The 18374-nt window shown below is 33.7% G+C and overlaps 1 protein-coding gene across 1 annotated transcript in view; it reads right to left on the bottom strand.

Moving 5' to 3' along the window:
* Positions 1-18374, bottom strand: part of LOC109100263 (mitogen-activated protein kinase kinase kinase 13-like) — a 46667-nt gene that overhangs the window by 8067 nt on the left and 20226 nt on the right. Inside the window, 8 exon segments of the mRNA XM_042731908.1 lie at positions 1566-1682; positions 1766-1875; positions 3137-3245; positions 3936-4094; positions 4370-4528; positions 5659-5850; positions 5933-6116; positions 8185-8878. Coding sequence (XP_042587842.1) covers positions 1566-1682; positions 1766-1875; positions 3137-3245; positions 3936-4094; positions 4370-4528; positions 5659-5850; positions 5933-6116; positions 8185-8800 — 1646 coding nt within the window. The 5' untranslated portion in view covers positions 8801-8878.

An 18374-nucleotide genomic window follows, 5' to 3' on the forward strand; every position in this document is an offset into this window, starting at 1 on the left:
TGCATCTTGTTTTTAAGCCCATAAATAATAACTTACTCATTCTAATAAATTTATATTGTAATGTACTCATATTAATATATATATAAAAAATCATCTTAACATTGATGGTAGGTTATCATTGCACAAATTAATGCACTCTTTACTTTTAGTTCTAAACTAATGCGCTGTCTTCTGTATCTTATGCACACACGCTCAGTCACTCACACATATCAAGCTTGTGTGCAATCAGACATTCAGGAACAAACTTTTTAGCACTGCCCCGCATATTTTTATAAACTATAAATAGCCTAATCGCTCAAGTGCTACATTATCTTTCGCAACAAGGTTCTGGTAACATCATTGTTTCTAAAGGAATTAAAGCCACAGCTTCACTGTTAATAGAGAAATGCGACAAAACGGAGGTAATTCTTACATGCACAGCCTCTCTCTCTTTCTCTCTCTCCCGTGTAAATAAACACTTGATGAATTACAATGTTCTGAGAATAGAATACTGAAGTGGAGATCGCTAAACTGCAAGCTAACAGGTGTTTTCAGAAAGCAAGCGTGTTTATAGTGGAAAGAGAGCGCGTGCACAGGGTTGCCAGGTTTACAAAGATAAGTAACACGCTTAACAGATATTTCCGTATTGCGCAATGTTTCGGGTTTAACATCTGTTTATATCAGGCAACCCCGGTTTTGTTCCTTTGTGGCCAGATTAAACCTTGTTGTAGCCTATATATTAAGCTTTATTCATTATTTTTTTTAGAAACCTTGCACTTTTCTACTCAATTTTAAATGGTGTTTTTGTATTCAAATCAAGCACTATTAAGCACTATACAGCTAAATTAGCTGTATCGATACTGGTATTGTCAAATCTCTGTGACGATACATCGTCGTATCGATATTTTGAACACAGCTCTATATACTACCAGAAGTAATTCACACAAAATTAGATACAATGCAAATTGAATGACCATATTTATGCGATTATAGTCACTAGTGTCTTGATCCTTGTTTCCTGACTTGCATGAACGTGTTAAGACTAAGATATTTAAACTTTAAAAATAATAAAAATGCATTGGTTTGATTCATTTTTGTGGATTAGTTCAGTTCGTTTTGAATCAGTTTGAAATTATTGAATTAATTCAAATCATCACATTTAAATATGGCACTTTTCATGCACTTTTCAATATTAGTCAAATATCTGTAGAAGAATATTTAATATACTGTATTTTATTTCAAAAATGTTAAACAAACTTGACTACAATGATCAGTTGGTTTGATATGGAAGCTCGTTTCTGCCACAGAATGAAAGAAATGAAAGTAATTGTGACATTTTCTCAATTCTGCTCTCACCCTGAGATCTTAAGTAAATATTTCACTCATTTAAAAATACACTTGCATGTTCACGGTTCTCTGATGTTAGCCAATGTCCACATAACAAGGCAGTTAAACAAATATCATTTTTAATATAGTTTTTGTGCATTTTATTTTATTTAGTGTTTTTATTTTAGAATTATTATTATTTAAAATATTTTTAATTACTTAATTTAATTAATGAATTAATCAAAGCATGAAGGACTTACTTGAGCAGCTCTTTCTCTCGCACCTCCAGCTGCAGCATGATAGCGCTGAGCTCCATGTACAGGTTATTAGCTCGCTCCAGTTTCCTCTCGTAATGCTCTCGGATATCCAGAGCGTGTCTGAAAGGCACATAACAGACAGTCAGCTCCAGCTCCAGCTCTCTCCGTCCCGCTCTGTGTCCTGCTGTTTCGTCTGCTCTCACCTGAGCTCGTCTCTTCTGCGCCGAATCAGCTCCTCGTCCAGTCGGTGGATGCAGGTGCCTTCGCTTTTGATCTTCTCGAAATGCTTCTTCACTTCCTCTCTCCACTCCGCCTGCCACAGACAAGATTGTTAGGGTCAACAAAAATGGTAACACTTTAGTTTGGGGACCAATTAGCATGAATAGTAGCATATTGGCAGTTTATTAGTACTTATAAAAGCACATATTATTGCCTTATTCTGCATGACCATATTTTAGGCCCTTAATCCTAAACTTAATAACTACCTTAACTATTAATAAGCAGCAAATTAGGAGTTTGAGGCAAAAGTTGTTGTTAATAGTGAGAACTGGTCCCAGAACTAAAGTATGACCATTAAAAGTATTAAATGTTTTTGGTAATTGAACAAAGCTTAAATAAATTAAAATATAAATATATATATAAAAAAATTTTTTTTAAATCTCGAAACAATCAGATAAAAAAAAATAACAAAAAAAAAACAAAAAAAAAAAAAATAAAAAAAAAAAAAAAAAAAATATAAAAAAAAAACTAAAATTTACTTTAAAAATTTTTATTAAAAATTACAACATTAAGATAAAAGCGAACTGCCACAGACAATACAAAAATTTAAAATCATTCTATTCATTTTTTTCATTGATTTCAAAAAAAACTAAAATAAAATAAAATATAAACATTAGATGACAAATTTAAGAAAATTAAAAAAAAATTATTTGCAAATGTTGACTTAAAAATGAACTGAACTGAAATTCTACCTAAAAAAATAATAAAAAATATAAAATATAAAAAAAACTATAATTTCAAGTTAAATAGAAATATTAAAAAAGCAAAAACTATTAAAAATGACAAATACGAAAAAAAAGAAAGAACAAAAAAGCATTCAAATTAATTACTGAAATAATTAGAAATTAGTTAAATTGTATTTAAATAATCCTAAAACAACACTAGACACACACAAACATGCACATAAAATTAATTGATGGAAATCATTAATCAAACAATTCTGGTTACACTTTCAACAATTAACATCCATAATGGTTTAATTAACTCTTTAAGATGAATTAAACAAGTAACTCAAAATCTGAGGCTGATTTGTGATTCTTTTTGACAGATTCATTACAGAACTGAGTCGTTTGTTCATGAATCACACTACAGTTTTCATGCTGCATGTTCGTTGAATGCAATCTGCAATTTTATTTTAGCAATGTTTATAGAACTATTAGAGAACTGAGAAACCACTGGATAAGTGGTTCATGTTGAATTTCTTTCTTTCTGTAGTGATGCCGCTTGACGACACAGCGACTCTTTCTAGCAGAAACCAATCAAAAATCAAACATTTGCTAAAATTAAACATTAACTAACCCTACATTTGAGTTCCCCTATCGTGTCCCGAGCACATCGGCCGAGGCGATATCCAGATGGAGGAGGATCTGCCTGAAGGACGGCCGGTTTCTGGGTTTACCTTGCCTGCAGGTACAAGAAGAACACCATCTCAATCAACCAATAAAACCCTGCTTTAGAGAACTCCTGGAAATCCTGGATTCTGATTGGCCAATCACAGCATTCTGTGGTCAAAAATCTACCTGGCAACTTGCAAAAAAGTCCTAGCAAAGACACTGAATGGCCTTAAAATCCTCGAGTAAAATCAATTTAACATTTCAAATGTTTTCAACAATTTTAAACTTTTGGCCATACAGTACTTTCTCAAGCCAAACTAGTTTTAAAACTGAATTTATTTGAATCACTTCATGCTCTTTTTGTGTTTTCCAGCACATAGTATAAAAATAAATTCTAATGAACATGTCTTGTACATTATTCCTTTCATACATGTAGCTTTATTCCACAAACAACAACAGTGTTCTTTAATTATAAATACAGCACAAAAGCATGTAATTGGAGACAGCGCTGGGTAAATTGTAGTCCACTTCTGATTACAGATTACATGGTAAAAAACTGTAGTTTGTAACATAATCTAGGTAATGTATTCTGACTACTTTAGATTACTTATGTGAATACTATGTAATCCAAAAAGAGTAACTGTAATCTGATTAAGATGTAATATACTCTAATTAGAACTACATAATTTTGGGAATCTGATTATGTCATCCAGATTGCATGTAATCAGCAGCATTGGATGTAGATGGCATTGAGTCTCACCAGGTTTGTTTCATGAGGATCTTGAAGCCGTCGGGACAGGTGGACGGCACGGGCAGGTGGAGGCTGTTACTGCCCACACCCCAAATAATAGCAGACGAGTCCACGTCCTTATAGGGGATCTCACCGGTCAGCAGCTCCCACAACACCACCCCGAACGACCTCCAGACACACAACAATAAGCATTCAGTGCTTACTCTACTGCTCAAACGCTTGAGGTCGCTGAGAGTTTTTAATGCTTTTGAAAGTAGTCTCTTCTGCTCAGTGAAATATTATTACAATTTAAAATAACTTTTCTATGTGAGAACATTTTTCAGCTTCGTTACTCCAGTCTTCAGTGTCACATGATCCTTCAGAAATCTTTCTTGTGTGCTGATTTGTTGCTCTAGAAACATTTCTGATTTTTTATCAGTGTCACTGTATTAGTTCACACTCACCAGATGTCTACTTTCTCCGACACCGGCTCATTCCGGATCACTTCCGGAGCCATCCAGGCCACCGTACCCGCAAATGACATCTTCGTACTCTTGTCACTGAGCTCTTTAGAGGTTCCAAAGTCTGAGATCTTCACGTTGTCGCTTTGAGTGACTAGCACACTGCAAAAGAAAGCACACACATTCAGGGAAGCTATATATTTCCATATACACTGTATGTGATTTGAGTGCTTATAAGTGAATTTGAGCATTTTATGCATCTGATAAAGTATACATTTTTGTTCATTGAAATGAAGTTCAAATAAAATAAAATATAAATATTAGGTAAAAAAACTAATATTCCTTTAGGAAATACTCCTTTTATTGTGCAGTGATGTTAAATGTATTTGAATAAAGGAAAATAAATAAATAAATAAAATAAAATAAAATGAACATTCAAATTTAAATAATATAAAATATAAAAAATATTATTAAAATATATTAAAATATTAAAACTGTGAAAATTTAAACAATATTAAATATTAAAAATGACAAAAGCACATAACTAAATTACTAAAAATTACTAAATTACTAAAAGTATAAATTTTTGTTAATTGAAATGAAGTTCAAATAAAATAAAATAAAATACAAATATAAGGTGAAAAACCTAACCCTTGTATTGTATTACAAATCTGGGTACAAGTGTTATGTTGTCAGACAAATTGACCCAATTTTTTGCATATTAAATATTAGTACTATAAGAAAAATACTACAACTAATACTGAAAAAAAAAATTATTAAAGGTAAATATTAAATAATATTAAATCTTAAATAATAAAATGAATAAAAATCTGCTGAAGGCAGGATTTTATATCCTTTAATCTATGTATCTTCTGACGTATTACATTATCTGAACTATTACATTTCTTCTGAACTATTATATTTAATCTTTGTAACTTCTGAACTATTAATTATGTGAATCGTGAAACTGGCATCATGTGTTTTGTGTGTTTGTATGTTACTGTATGTTTTTTTTTTTTATTGTGCAGTGATGTTAAACATATTTAAATAAAGGAAAATAAAAAATAAATAAAATAAATAAAATAAAATGAACATTAAAATTTAAAAAATATAAAAAATATTAATATTAAAATATATTAAAATATTAAAACTGTGAAAATTTAAATAATATTAAATATTAAAAATGACAAAAGCACATAACTAAATTACTAAAAATATGAAGATAAAAGCTAAATATTATATATAAATACTTTGATAGTAAATAAAAAATCCTAAAATCCCACAGGTCTTACTTTGGTGACTTGAGGTCTCTGTGGATGATTTTGTGGAGGTGCAGGTAGTTCATGCCGCTGGCGATCCCTGAGGCCCAGTCCACCAGCAGCCGTGGCGTGACCTTACGACCGGCCCTGAGAACCTCGTACAGCTGCCCTTGAGCACAGTACTCCATGATGATGCAGTAACATGGGGCCTGCGTGCAAACACCCCTGAAACACAAACAGCACGCTTCAGTGTCAAACTCTAAACTGGATATTGACTGCCACTAGCTGGTCATTCATTGCCACCTACTTGAAGCTGATGATGTTGGGGTGCTTCAGCTTGCGCAGGTGTTTGATATCAGTCTCCTTCTGCTCCCTGACTTTCTTGATGGCGACATCTTCGGAGCGGAACTTCCCGAGGAACACGGCGCCCTGAGCTCCGCTGCCCAGCCACTGCAGCTCAGAGATCTCCTCAAACGGCACCTCCCACATGTCTACTGACCGATCAGAACACACCCTTAACACACTGTACAATCAAAACCACAGCAAAGATCAACTACTTAAAGGGAGAGTTCACCCAAAGGGTTTTATTTTGATTGTCTTAATTTCAAAAGCAGTTTGTTTCTTTAATTTGACATTTTTATGATTTTTTTTTAAAGTATTAAGTACTTTTCATAAACTCACAAACTCCAGTTTGGGAAACCCTGACTTAATGTTTAATGCACTTCATGTTGTATATAACAAACAATAGCAACAACATGCGATTTCTTTCTCTTCATATTTTTATCAATATAGTACAAAATAATCCTATTCAAATCCATGTGATGAAGGTCAAATGTTATCGAAAAGCAATCAAAAAGTATGCATAATTACTTTTACTTATATTACTTAAATGTATAATTGCTACAGATCAATTTTTTTTTTAACCGATACGATACAGATTATTTGCATGTTTTTGTGCACGATAACCGATATGCACTGACACAATTATAACAACATATCAGTAGATTTGATATTACAAAACCAATATCCAAATATGGTCAAAAGCTTAAATAATGAAAAAAAATTTAATTTTCGGTAACACTTTATTTTTACAGTGCCCTTGTTACACATTTTTTAATTATAAATAATTACTATTAAATGTTACTATTACTTAAATGACTTAAAGCTGCAGTCCGTAAGTTTTGCCTCTTTGTCGCCACCTCTTTTTGAAAACCTGGAATTGCAGTTACTTGCGGAATTATCTTCCTTGCGTGGGTTGTACTCTGGCACGACTCCAGCGCGGATGAATCTAATGTTTCGAGGAGTATGTGTGGCAGTCAGTCACCGCACCGATGTGGATATTTACTGTACTTAGTAATCACAGATTCTAGCCTACATCTTGGAATATATGACCCAAATAAGAATTTTCACTGTATATTTTCATCTGAACAAGTAACAAGTCTGCCACATTTGTTCTGACCAACTGAGGAAAAAAGTATTACAATAAATCACGCTACCAATGGTGATTTAATCTAACGATCGATTAGCTGACTGCAGCTTTAAATGTATAATTACTCTAGATCAATATTTTTATTTATATAGACTATTTGAATGTTTATGTGCCCGATAACATAATATGCAGAACTGATATTCATTTTTGATTTACTTCTGTTTTTTAAAACAATGATAACAACATACTGGTAGATTTAATATTACAAAACCGATATCCGATTACGGAAAATGCTTAAATATTGAGGAAAAACTAAAATTTTCGGTAACACTATTTTAGAGTGGATTTTACAGTTAAGAACAGAATTAGAATAGAGAGTGCTAGAGTTAGAGGGTCAAATAAAGATGGAAGAGATTGCTTCCACTGTAAGTCGCTTTGGATAAAAGTGTCTGCTAAATGACTAAATGTAAATGTAAAATTATATAAATGCTACTTTAACTTAAATTATTTAAATTTATAATTAATACATACATTTTTTAATAACCGATTCAGATTATTTGCATGTTTATGTGCGCGATAACCGATATGCAGAACCGATATTTATTTATTTACTTCTGTTTTTTAACACAATCATAACAGTGTATCGGTAAATTTGAAATTACAAAACTCATATCCGATTAGGGAAAAATGCTTAAATATTGGGGGAAAACTAAAATTTTCTGTAACACTTTATTTTACAGTCAACTTGTTATACGTTTTTACTAAAGTAAAAAGTGTAAATTATGCATAATTACTATTATTTAAATGCTATTATTACTTAAAATACTTTAATGTATAATTAAAAGAGATCAATTTCTTTATAACCAATATTGATTATTTGCATGTTTATGTGCCCAATAACCGATATGCAAAATCAATATTTTTTTAAGCTCTGTTTATAACACAGTGATAACAACATATCGATGGATTCCATATTACAAAACCAGTATCCAATTATTGAAAAATGTAAAAAAAAAAATGAGAAAATTTCTCCAATTACAGACATATTTGTATCTTAAAATAAAGTAACCCAATTTTTGTTTTGTAATGTGTAATCAGTAATGTACTAAAATGTAATACTCGTCACTAACCTTGCTGCTGAAGTTTATACTCGGTTGAGTATGTTTTCCCAATAATATTCCACACGGGTCTCAAACACCCAAACAGCCCCTCCAGAAATCCGCCGCTGCCCGTCCCAGCTCTATGAAAGTGCAGTTTGATGTCATCTTGCGGATGGTGGTGCGTGTCGTCTCCGCTGTGGTCCATCGGACACCCGCCCTCCTCGTTTTTCTCCTCCCCGCCGCTTCCGCAGCCTCCCTGACCGCAGGATCCCGGCGTCTCGGCCTCCTCGTGTTCCTGCAGCTGCAGAACGCTGTTTTCGAAGTGTCCCTGCTCTCGCGTCGAGTCCTCGCTGAGGGCGGTGCACGGCGGGCTGGTGCCACCTGGCTCGTCGTCCCTGCAGGGAAGCTGAAGCTGCTGCAGTGGCATGGGAAGGGTGGTGGGCGGTGCCAGGTCTGCGATGATCTGCGGCGGAGGTGGTGCTGGAGGAAGCAGCGCTTGAGGAGAAATGTTACTGGTAGTTTTTTTGATGGAGTCGCCGACGACCGTGTGCTTTAGCTCCTCCTTCAGCTTCCCCACCAGCAGGCTGGGACAGGACGTCCAGGACAGCACCTCGGGGGAGCTTCCCATGGTGCCGTGCGTGTGCATGGGCAGACGCCCTCCTTACCCGATGGGAAATGAGTGGCCAGGCTTTACAGATGAATTCTGTCAGGGTTTATGACACACCTGCAGGAGAAAGACAGATATGCATTTAAAAACAGCTTAGTGGAATGGAACTTTTTTTTTTTTATATGTTTTTTTTGGAAACAAGAAGCAAGATGCTGAAGAAAAAACAAGGCATGACAAAGATTGTTGATTTAAAAAATTTGGTGTTTGCAAAGTTATTTTAATAAATTTAAAAAAATACTACAGAAAAAAAAAAAAAAGGCAACTTTATTAGTTTCAACTTTTGAATGTATCCTTTTTAGTAAAGTACTGTATTATGTAATTTTTTTAATAATAATTCAATGTTTTATACTTAATTTTATGATAATATAATTCAATATAATTTAGGGCTGGTCCGAATACCATTTTTTGAGCTTCGAAGCTTCATTAGTAATCAACACTGAATATTCGAAGCTTCAGGGGCAGGGGGCTGAACATATTCTTCTCTCTAACACCGTGTCTACACCGGACGCGAGCGGTGTGACAAAATACAATAGAACCTATTATGCTGTCTACACTTGATTGCTTTGCACAGACTGCTGCTTTCTTGTTATGGTACTGACACAAATTTCAAATGATTTTCAACAGTCGCTTTGTCGCGTCCGGTGTAGACATGGTGTAATAAAGGCAGGACTCTCTGTGTGTTTGTCTGTTTGCATTTTTATTATGTCGAGAACCGTTCATCCAATCAACTTCAGGCGTGGCGTGTGTTGCTGCAGACCCAAGGGAGTGCATTGTCGGATTTTTGTGCAATATGGACACGCGACACGTTCAGAATGAATAAACTTTTAATAAACTACAGAACAGCGCGAGCCAGAAGTGCCACACCTCAAGTGGGCAGGGCTTATATGCCCCGAGAACAGACACTGCACTAGTGATACAAATCACACAGGTCTGTTAAGAGCAATACTTTTAATATACACAAATTATTATTAGGCTTGGCTACTGTACGTTTTTTTTTTATGACTGCTGTATAAGCAAGTATTTTCCAAGCAAATAAAGCGCATGTTTTTATAATGTGTAAAATTACTGATTAACATGCCGGATAAAAGCAACTCGTTTTTTTTACTTCAACAATATACTATAGGCGATAACCCACAGAACGAATATTCAAAGAATCTAACATTCTGGTCCAGCCCTAATATAATTTATATTGTACAATACAATATAATATAATAATTCAATAGAACTTTTTGATGTATACTTTAGCAATTAATTAATAATGTGTTTTTTTTTTATTCATAATAACTGAAGTGTCTATATTTAATTTATTGTAAAATTATAAATACATTTATATGAATAAAGAGGAAAGTGGCAATATAATTTGAACATTTTGAACTTTGATCTACATTTTTGGTAATTTTTTAGTATTAATGAATAATGCATTTTTTATACTTTAATACAAATATATTTCTTTTTTTATATGTAATTGTATTATAAAAATAAGTTATAAATGCATTTATATGAATATGATATTTATATGAATATGAAATGTGTATTTAAAATATTAAATACTGTAAAACATTATCAATTGATTCCATTATTACAAGTTAAAGGACTTGTTTTTATACATTTAAACAGCATGCATGTGAAAATGTAAATTTCTGTAACATTACAAATGTCTTTATTGTGACTTTTAATACATTTATAGCATCCTTACTAAATAGAAGAAATAATTTCTTAAAAAAAATATACATGTATAATAAATGTAAAAAATGTATATATTCTGGATTTTTTAAATTTGTATCAATGCATTCTGGGATTACCTTAAGCATGCATGTGATACTGCCTGAGACTTTTGGAACATGCTTTGCATCGTGAGCTTAACTACTGTATGTTGCCTTAAAATGGCGCCTACATAGGCAGCTCACTAGGTTTCAGAACAGAGTGTGAAAATTACCCTGTGTGATGGATTTGAGAAATACAAACACTCATTTTAAACAGCAACTACAGCTTAGACTGCTAAATAAAGACTGAAACGGTTGATCATTTTAATGTCCAATCTCATTCCGCACACAGCAGGAGAGGGATTGGAGGCATTTGCATTAATGATGATTATCTCTTTATAGAGAGAGAGAGAGAGAGAGAGAGAGAGAGAGAGAGATTTTGGGAAGCCGTCGCTGTGATCCGGTCTCTTTTGATCGACTGTTAGTGGTGCTTTGAGATTAAAGCAGAACAAGTATTAAAAGCTCTGAGAGCCAAACATCTGGCACACATTGCTCACGCTCTCTCACACACACGCAGAGTCACTGAGGACAAACATCCCATAATCTGCTGCTGTAGTTACGCAAGACAGACTCTCCCAAAACAGCAATAATTTTGCCTGCATTAGTGTCTGAACCAGAGGTCGGCAACCTTTATGTGAATTAATCAAAAGACAAATACAGACCAGCAGTCTGAAGTTTATATTTTTCTCATGTCAGAATAAAGCCCCACTCACACCAAGGAAGATAACTATAAAGAAAATGATATTAGCGTCCACACCAGCGAACAATATCGTCTGTTTATTCTAAGCGAACGCTTGTCTGCTGCTTTAAGTTCTCTAGCTCGTTATAGCAGGATGGATTCTGATTGGGTGTCAATGTTTGAATCATTCATCAGCTGGAGGAATTGTTCTAAAAGTGATTTTAACGATATTGTTTCTCTGTGCCTTTAGTGTTATAGCTGTGGTGTTGACTCTGTTATTCTTTAACACTGAGAAAGATTTTTAGAACTATATCTTTATCGTTATCTTTATAGTTAATGTTCTTGGTTTGAAAGGGGCTTAACAGTGAAGAGATGAAAACTCTGAATGAACACAAATAGAAATGATGTAGTGACCAAAACAAATGAAATATTATATTTGAGCTTCTTCTTTGTCTGGCTCTGTTCACTCTGGGCATTCATTAACTTTATTATAAAATGTATTATTAATATTGTTCATATATTATCACTTCTAATATATATATATATATATATATATATATATATATATACCCACACAAACATACACACACACTTTAATTATAATATTATATAATATGTGATATTTATTGTATAATTATTTTTTATAAATTCATATAATAAAAATATTACATTGTTTCTATAAAAATTATATTTCTAATCTATTTATATGTATTTTACATTTTATATGTAATAATTATTTAAAATTATAATTATTTATTACACAATTTATTGCACACACAATAATACATAAATAAATCAAAATATAATATATAATAAAATGGAAATAACATTTATATTAGTCTTCATAAATACTTTCAAGCATTTAAGCAGAAGTTAAAAAAAAAAAAACTACATTTTTTTTTTTTTTTTTTTTAACATGATAAGCACAATATTTAGTCAAATGTATCCAAACTTTGACTGGTAGTGTATGTACTGCTTCTACACCATGCAGAATGTGCTCATTGTTTACTGTATTAGTTGCACTGGTCTTTGTTGAAACTGAAAGTGAAAATGCAACTCGACACGATCACAGCCAATCAGAGGATCAGTTGTGTTTAATCTCGTTATGAGGAGGCACATTTTCCCAGTGTGACACGGGAGACAGAAACCATGCTAAACAAAGAGCACAATAAAACGTCCTATACTGTGACTCCTGGTCCAAACAAACAGACTGACAAAAGGTTGGACAGAACAAGAGGTTTTGGCTGAGGATTGTGGGTAACACACATACTGATACACCTCTAACAGCTGCTGTATTCTCAGTCACTATTGATCATCATGACCAAACAAACCAACCGGTTACCAAAGCAAAACTCAAACAAAACAGACGACAGACACATGACTCTGTTTATCCAGTCGTTTCCTTACAAAGCCAGCAAGTACAAGCACAGTATATACAGCATATTAGATATACAGCAGGAATCACTTTCAGAACAAACCTAAAAAAAGAACTGAATTAATGTCTAAATTTAAATAACTCAAATGTAATCATTCTATTTCAATGCTCTGAATTATTGCCTGTGGAAAAACATAAAATAAATAAATAAATAAACAAAGCAAGCATTAATTAGCATAGTCTAAAATAAATTATTCTTATGAACAGATACTTTTAATGAATTGTGACTGAACAGATTTTTTTTTACTTTAATAAATGAAATTTCAAAGTCAAATGTTAACAAAAATAGACTTTTTTTTTAGTTAAAACATTTTTTATTTAGCTACGTTGTTTCCTCAAAAGTAATAAAAGAATCATTAAGTAATGAAAACTAACTACTGTGAATTCTCATCACATTCACTGAGCATATGGATATTTCATATTTGACAAGAAAATATCACAGTGCAAAAATATGAATAATCCTACAAATAGACTAAAAATAACTATTTATAAAAAGACTAAAGTTTTATAAGTTTATTTATAAAGTATTTTTATTTTAAATCTTAATCCTACAAACAGCCTTATAAAATACAGGCAAAATGTTACAATATACTGTATGTATGTATGTGTGTGTGTGTGTATGAATCTTTAATAAACAACAAACAATACATATAAAAATCCAATGAATACTAATACCAATGAAAAATAAACAAAAACAAATAGATAAATAATAAAAATAACTAAACTAAAATCAAATGCATAAATAAATAAATAATAAATGAATGAAAAAATAGATAAATAACAAACAGATAAATAATATTATAATACAAGAACAAAAACAATTAGATATACAAACAGATAAATACGACAACTACTGCTAATAATAAAACAATAAATAAATGTACAAATAAAAATAATAATAATAAATTCATAAAAATAAAATAGACAAATAAATAATATTATTTAATACAATCAAAATAAATAAGTTATAAATTACTAAAAATAAAAACAACTATACATAATAAATATAATAACTAAAAATAGAAAATAAATAATAAAAACAATATAAAAATAAATACATAAATACAGATACATAAATATGATCATTAATATTATAAAACAATAAAAACAAAAATAAACAACAAAGAAACAAACAAACCAACAACTAAATAAAATTGATAAAATTGTTGATAATGGGCAACATGTTGCTGATATATACAGTGGGGTATTAATGTGGGGTATCTGGGGTATTTCTGCACGGTAAAGTGATCTGGTGAGTGAGTGTGATAGAGCTGCAGCAGCAGAGCATCAATAATGCATCACATGCATCTCACAGAACTCTGCCGAGAGTGCAGCAGGAAACCAGAGAGCGTCGCTCAGGTGACCAGCAAACACACACGTGTGTGTGTGTAATTCCACGCCGGCTCCGAGCTACAGTCTGGAGGGGGAAAAAAAACCCAGTCCTGCCCAAATCCATGGACGCGCACACACACACACACACACACATCATGACAACAGTTTAGCTCTGGTTGTACATCTGTAGTCCTGTGGAGTCCGGATCAGTCCAGATCAGTCTGGATGGGTTCTGTGGATCAGTCTAGATCAGTCTGGATGGGTTCTGTGGATCAGTCTAGATCAGTCCAGATCAGTCTGGATGGGTTCTGTGGATCAGTCTAGATCAGTCTGGATGGGTTCTGTGGATCAGTCTAGATCAGTCTGATCAGTCTGGATGGGTTCTGTGGATCAGTCTAGATCAGTCTGGATGGGTTCTGTGGATCAGTCTAGATCAGTCTGGATGGGTTCTGTGGATCAGTCTAGATCAGTCCAGATCAGTCTGGATGGGTTCTGTGGATCAGTCTAGATCAGTCTGGATGGGTTCTGTGGATCAGTCTAGATCAGTCTGATCAGTCTGGATGGGTTCTGTGGATCAGTCCAGATCAGTCTGGATGGGTTCTGTGGATCAGTCCAGATCAGTCTGGATGGGTTCTGTGGATCAGTCCAGATCAGTCCAGATCAGTCTGGATGGGTTCTGTGGATCAGTCTAGTTCAGTATTGATCAGTCTGGATGGGTTCTGTGGATCAGTCCAGATCAGTCTGGATGGGTTCTGTGGATCAGTCTAGATCAGTCTGATCAGTCTGGATTGGGTTCTGTGGATCAGTCTAGATCAGTCCAGATCAGTCTGGATGGGTTCTGTGGATCAGTCTAGTTCAGTATTGATCAGTCTGGATGGGTTCTGTGGATCAGTCCAGATCAGTCTGGATGGGTTCTGTGGATCAGTCTAGATCAGTCTGATCAGTCTGGATGGGTTCTGTGGATCAGTCTAGATCAGTCCAGATCAGTCTGGATGGGTTCTGTGGATCAGTCTAGTTCAGTATTGATCAGTCTGGATGGGTTCTGTGGATCAGTCCAGATCAGTCTGGATGGGTTCTGTGGATCAGTCTAGATCATTCTGATCAGTCTGGATGGGTTCTGTGGATCAGTCTAGATCAGTCCAGATCAGTCTGGATGGGTTCTGTGGATCAGTCTAGTTCAGTATTGATCAGTCTGGATGGGTTCTGTGGATCCAGTCCAGATCAGTCTGGATGGGTTCTGTGGATCAGTCTAGATCAGTCTGATCAGTCTGGATGGGTTCTGTGGATCAGTCTAGATCAGTCCAGATCAGTCTGGGATGGGTTCTGTGGATCAGTCCAGATCAGTCCAGATCAGTCTGGATGGGTTCTGTGGATCAGTCTAGATCAGTCCAGATCAGTCTGGATGGGTTCTGTGGATCAGTCTAGATCAGTCCAGATCAGTCTGGATGGGTTCTGTGGATCAGTCTAGTTCAGTATTGATCAGTCTGGATGGGTTCTGTGGATCAGTCCAGATCAGTCTGGATGGGTTCTGTGGATCAGTCTAGATCAGTCCAGATCAGTCTGGATGGGTTCTGTGGTTCAGTCTAGTTCAGTATTGATCAGTCTGGATGGGTTCTGTGGATCAGTCTAGATCAGTCTAGATCAGTCTGGATGGGTTCTGTGGATCAGTCTAGATCAGTCTAGATCAGTCTGGATGGGTTCTGTGGATCAGTCTAGATCAGTCTAGATCAGTCTGGATGGGTTCTGTGGATCAGTCTAGATCAGTCCCAGATCAGTCTGGATGGGTTCTGTGGATCAGTCTAGATCAGTCCAGATCAGTCTGGATGGGTTCTGTCGTGTCACTCGTGAGTCAACGTCAATCTGAAGGCAGTGAATTATTCATTGGTTTGGGTGGCAGCGCTGCTATAAATAATACTGGGGCTTTATCAATGCACTTCCTGTCCAACTGGAAAATGAGCCGCCTACTGTCACTAATGAGCACAGTATTAATAGAAATAATGTTATGAAGTATGTTTCTGGACCGACAAGTGTTAGATGATAATGCTGAGAGCAGCTGATTCAGATTCAGAGAACTAAAGAGAAAGACAGAGAGAGACAAAGAGATTTATCAAGACCTTTAATCCTCTAATCCGGACTTCAACTTCTGGTTTCAATAGGAAATAAATCAACACAGGAGACTGTACACAAGTACAAAAATATTATTTAAAAATAATAAATAAAATACCGGTATAATAATAATAATTTTATTTAGTATTGCATCATTTTATCAGTGTAAAAGTATTATTTAATATTAAATACAATTACAAAAACAAATATTTCACATATTTTAAAAAAGACAAATATTCTTGCTTAGTGTTAAGTATAAAAATACAACTTAATATATTCAATAATAATAATACTTTTGTTTAGTGTTGTAAAGTATTAAGTACAAAAATATTCTTTAAAAATATTAAGTAAAATACCAGTATAATAATAATAATAATAATAATAATAATAATAATAATAATAATAATAATAATAATAATAATAATGACAATAAAATTTCATATTACCAAATATAGTACAAATATTTTAGTATAAAAGTATAAAAACTATAATTTAATAAATATTTAATAATAATAATAATAATAATAATAATAATAATAATAATAATATGCTTGTTTAGTATTGTATAATTTAAATAAAAATTATAAAATAATAATGATAATAATAATAATAATATTTAAACTCTGTATGTTAGCAAAAATTGTCCTCACAACCTCCATCCCTACTGCAGGAAAAGAAAACGTCCTCAGCCGGATGAAAAGAAATTAATGGGTCACACACACACACACACACACACACACACACACACACACACACACACACACACACACACACACACACACGGGATGGGACAGCTGGTGGGGTTGATGGGAGGATCAAGTTCCTGTCGATGGTGGACAGAGACACACCCAAACCCCACATCTGACATGAACAAATAATCCCACTCATACAAGAGGATGAACAATCTGCTCTGACTGACACACACACACACACACACACACACACACAGAGGCTTAAAGCACAAGTGCGCTGATGTTCCCTTGCACTGCACCATTGTGAACTCTTATGTAAATAACATCCATCAACAGGCCTAAAACAAACAGGTACACATACTAGACAAAGAACATGTGTAGAGAGCAGAGATTCTCTCTCACTCACTCAGGTTTTTTCCTGCATAGAGAATTATGAGGCACCTGCCTGAGTTGGCACATAATTTGGCGGTCATGTAGAAAGCATCACAGAACAGCTTCCATTAGAGCTTTTAGTTCATATTTTGGAAAAATACCTAAATTTTTATACAAGTTTACTTGATATTTCTTTACACAGAATTGCCATTTCTATTCATTTTCCACTGATTTACGCGATCATACTCAGTATGAATGAATGAAGCGTGGTTTCTACACTACACACACTGAAGCACGCGTGATGCTGCGGTGTTTTCAGCATCTGTCTCCTCACTAAATGAGGACATAAATACACAAACAACATCTCCAGAACTTCCCTGAGAGTCACTTCATGACCAATTTATTTCATTTGAGTTAAACTAGCGTCATATGATATACACACAGAAATATAAAGGTGTTCACGATAACCCGTCAAAATAAAAGTCAAGTTTAAATTGCAGACATCAGAAATATATTACTATTGTTCAGCAGAATGTACATAATACTACTACTACTACTAAAATTATTAAAAAGTTATTTTTTTAAGGAATGATCACACAACATTTCTTCCATGTTTTCATTTTAATAATAAATCATAAGGGGATTCCTTTTCATTCTAAACATTTCATAAGGCTATTTTAGGAATAAATTTGAATAAATTAATCAATTAATCTAATTGATAGAATACATTTTTTTTTATTAATCTTATGATTTGCAACCAGTGTTTAGAAAGCAGAATGAAAAGGCAGTGATGTCAATTTCTGTAAATCGTAACTTATTTAATTTGTATAATGTTGACAAAAATAAGTATAAAAACTTATTCTATTAAAATATTTTAAAATTTGGAAAATAACGGAAACATAATAATAATAATAATAATAATAATAATAATAAATAACTGCAAGCAGCAATTACGGGGCCAAGCACTACATGAGCAAGCTTCAGACGAACGGCAGGAATGAGTAATTAAAACCGTTTTAAGATTATTTAGGCAAAATGGCTTGAAAACAATAAAGACAACAACTAGTAATAGGATTTATTGGCTTATCACGTTTGACCAATAGGTGGCACTGTTGTCAAATTAGTGTGGAATGGTCAGTGTGAAGTGACTATTGCACATACAAAGTTTGGTGTC

Source organism: Cyprinus carpio, chromosome B9 (genome assembly GCF_018340385.1).
Source record: "Cyprinus carpio isolate SPL01 chromosome B9, ASM1834038v1, whole genome shotgun sequence".
Classification (NCBI taxonomy): Eukaryota; Metazoa; Chordata; class Actinopteri; order Cypriniformes; family Cyprinidae; genus Cyprinus; species Cyprinus carpio.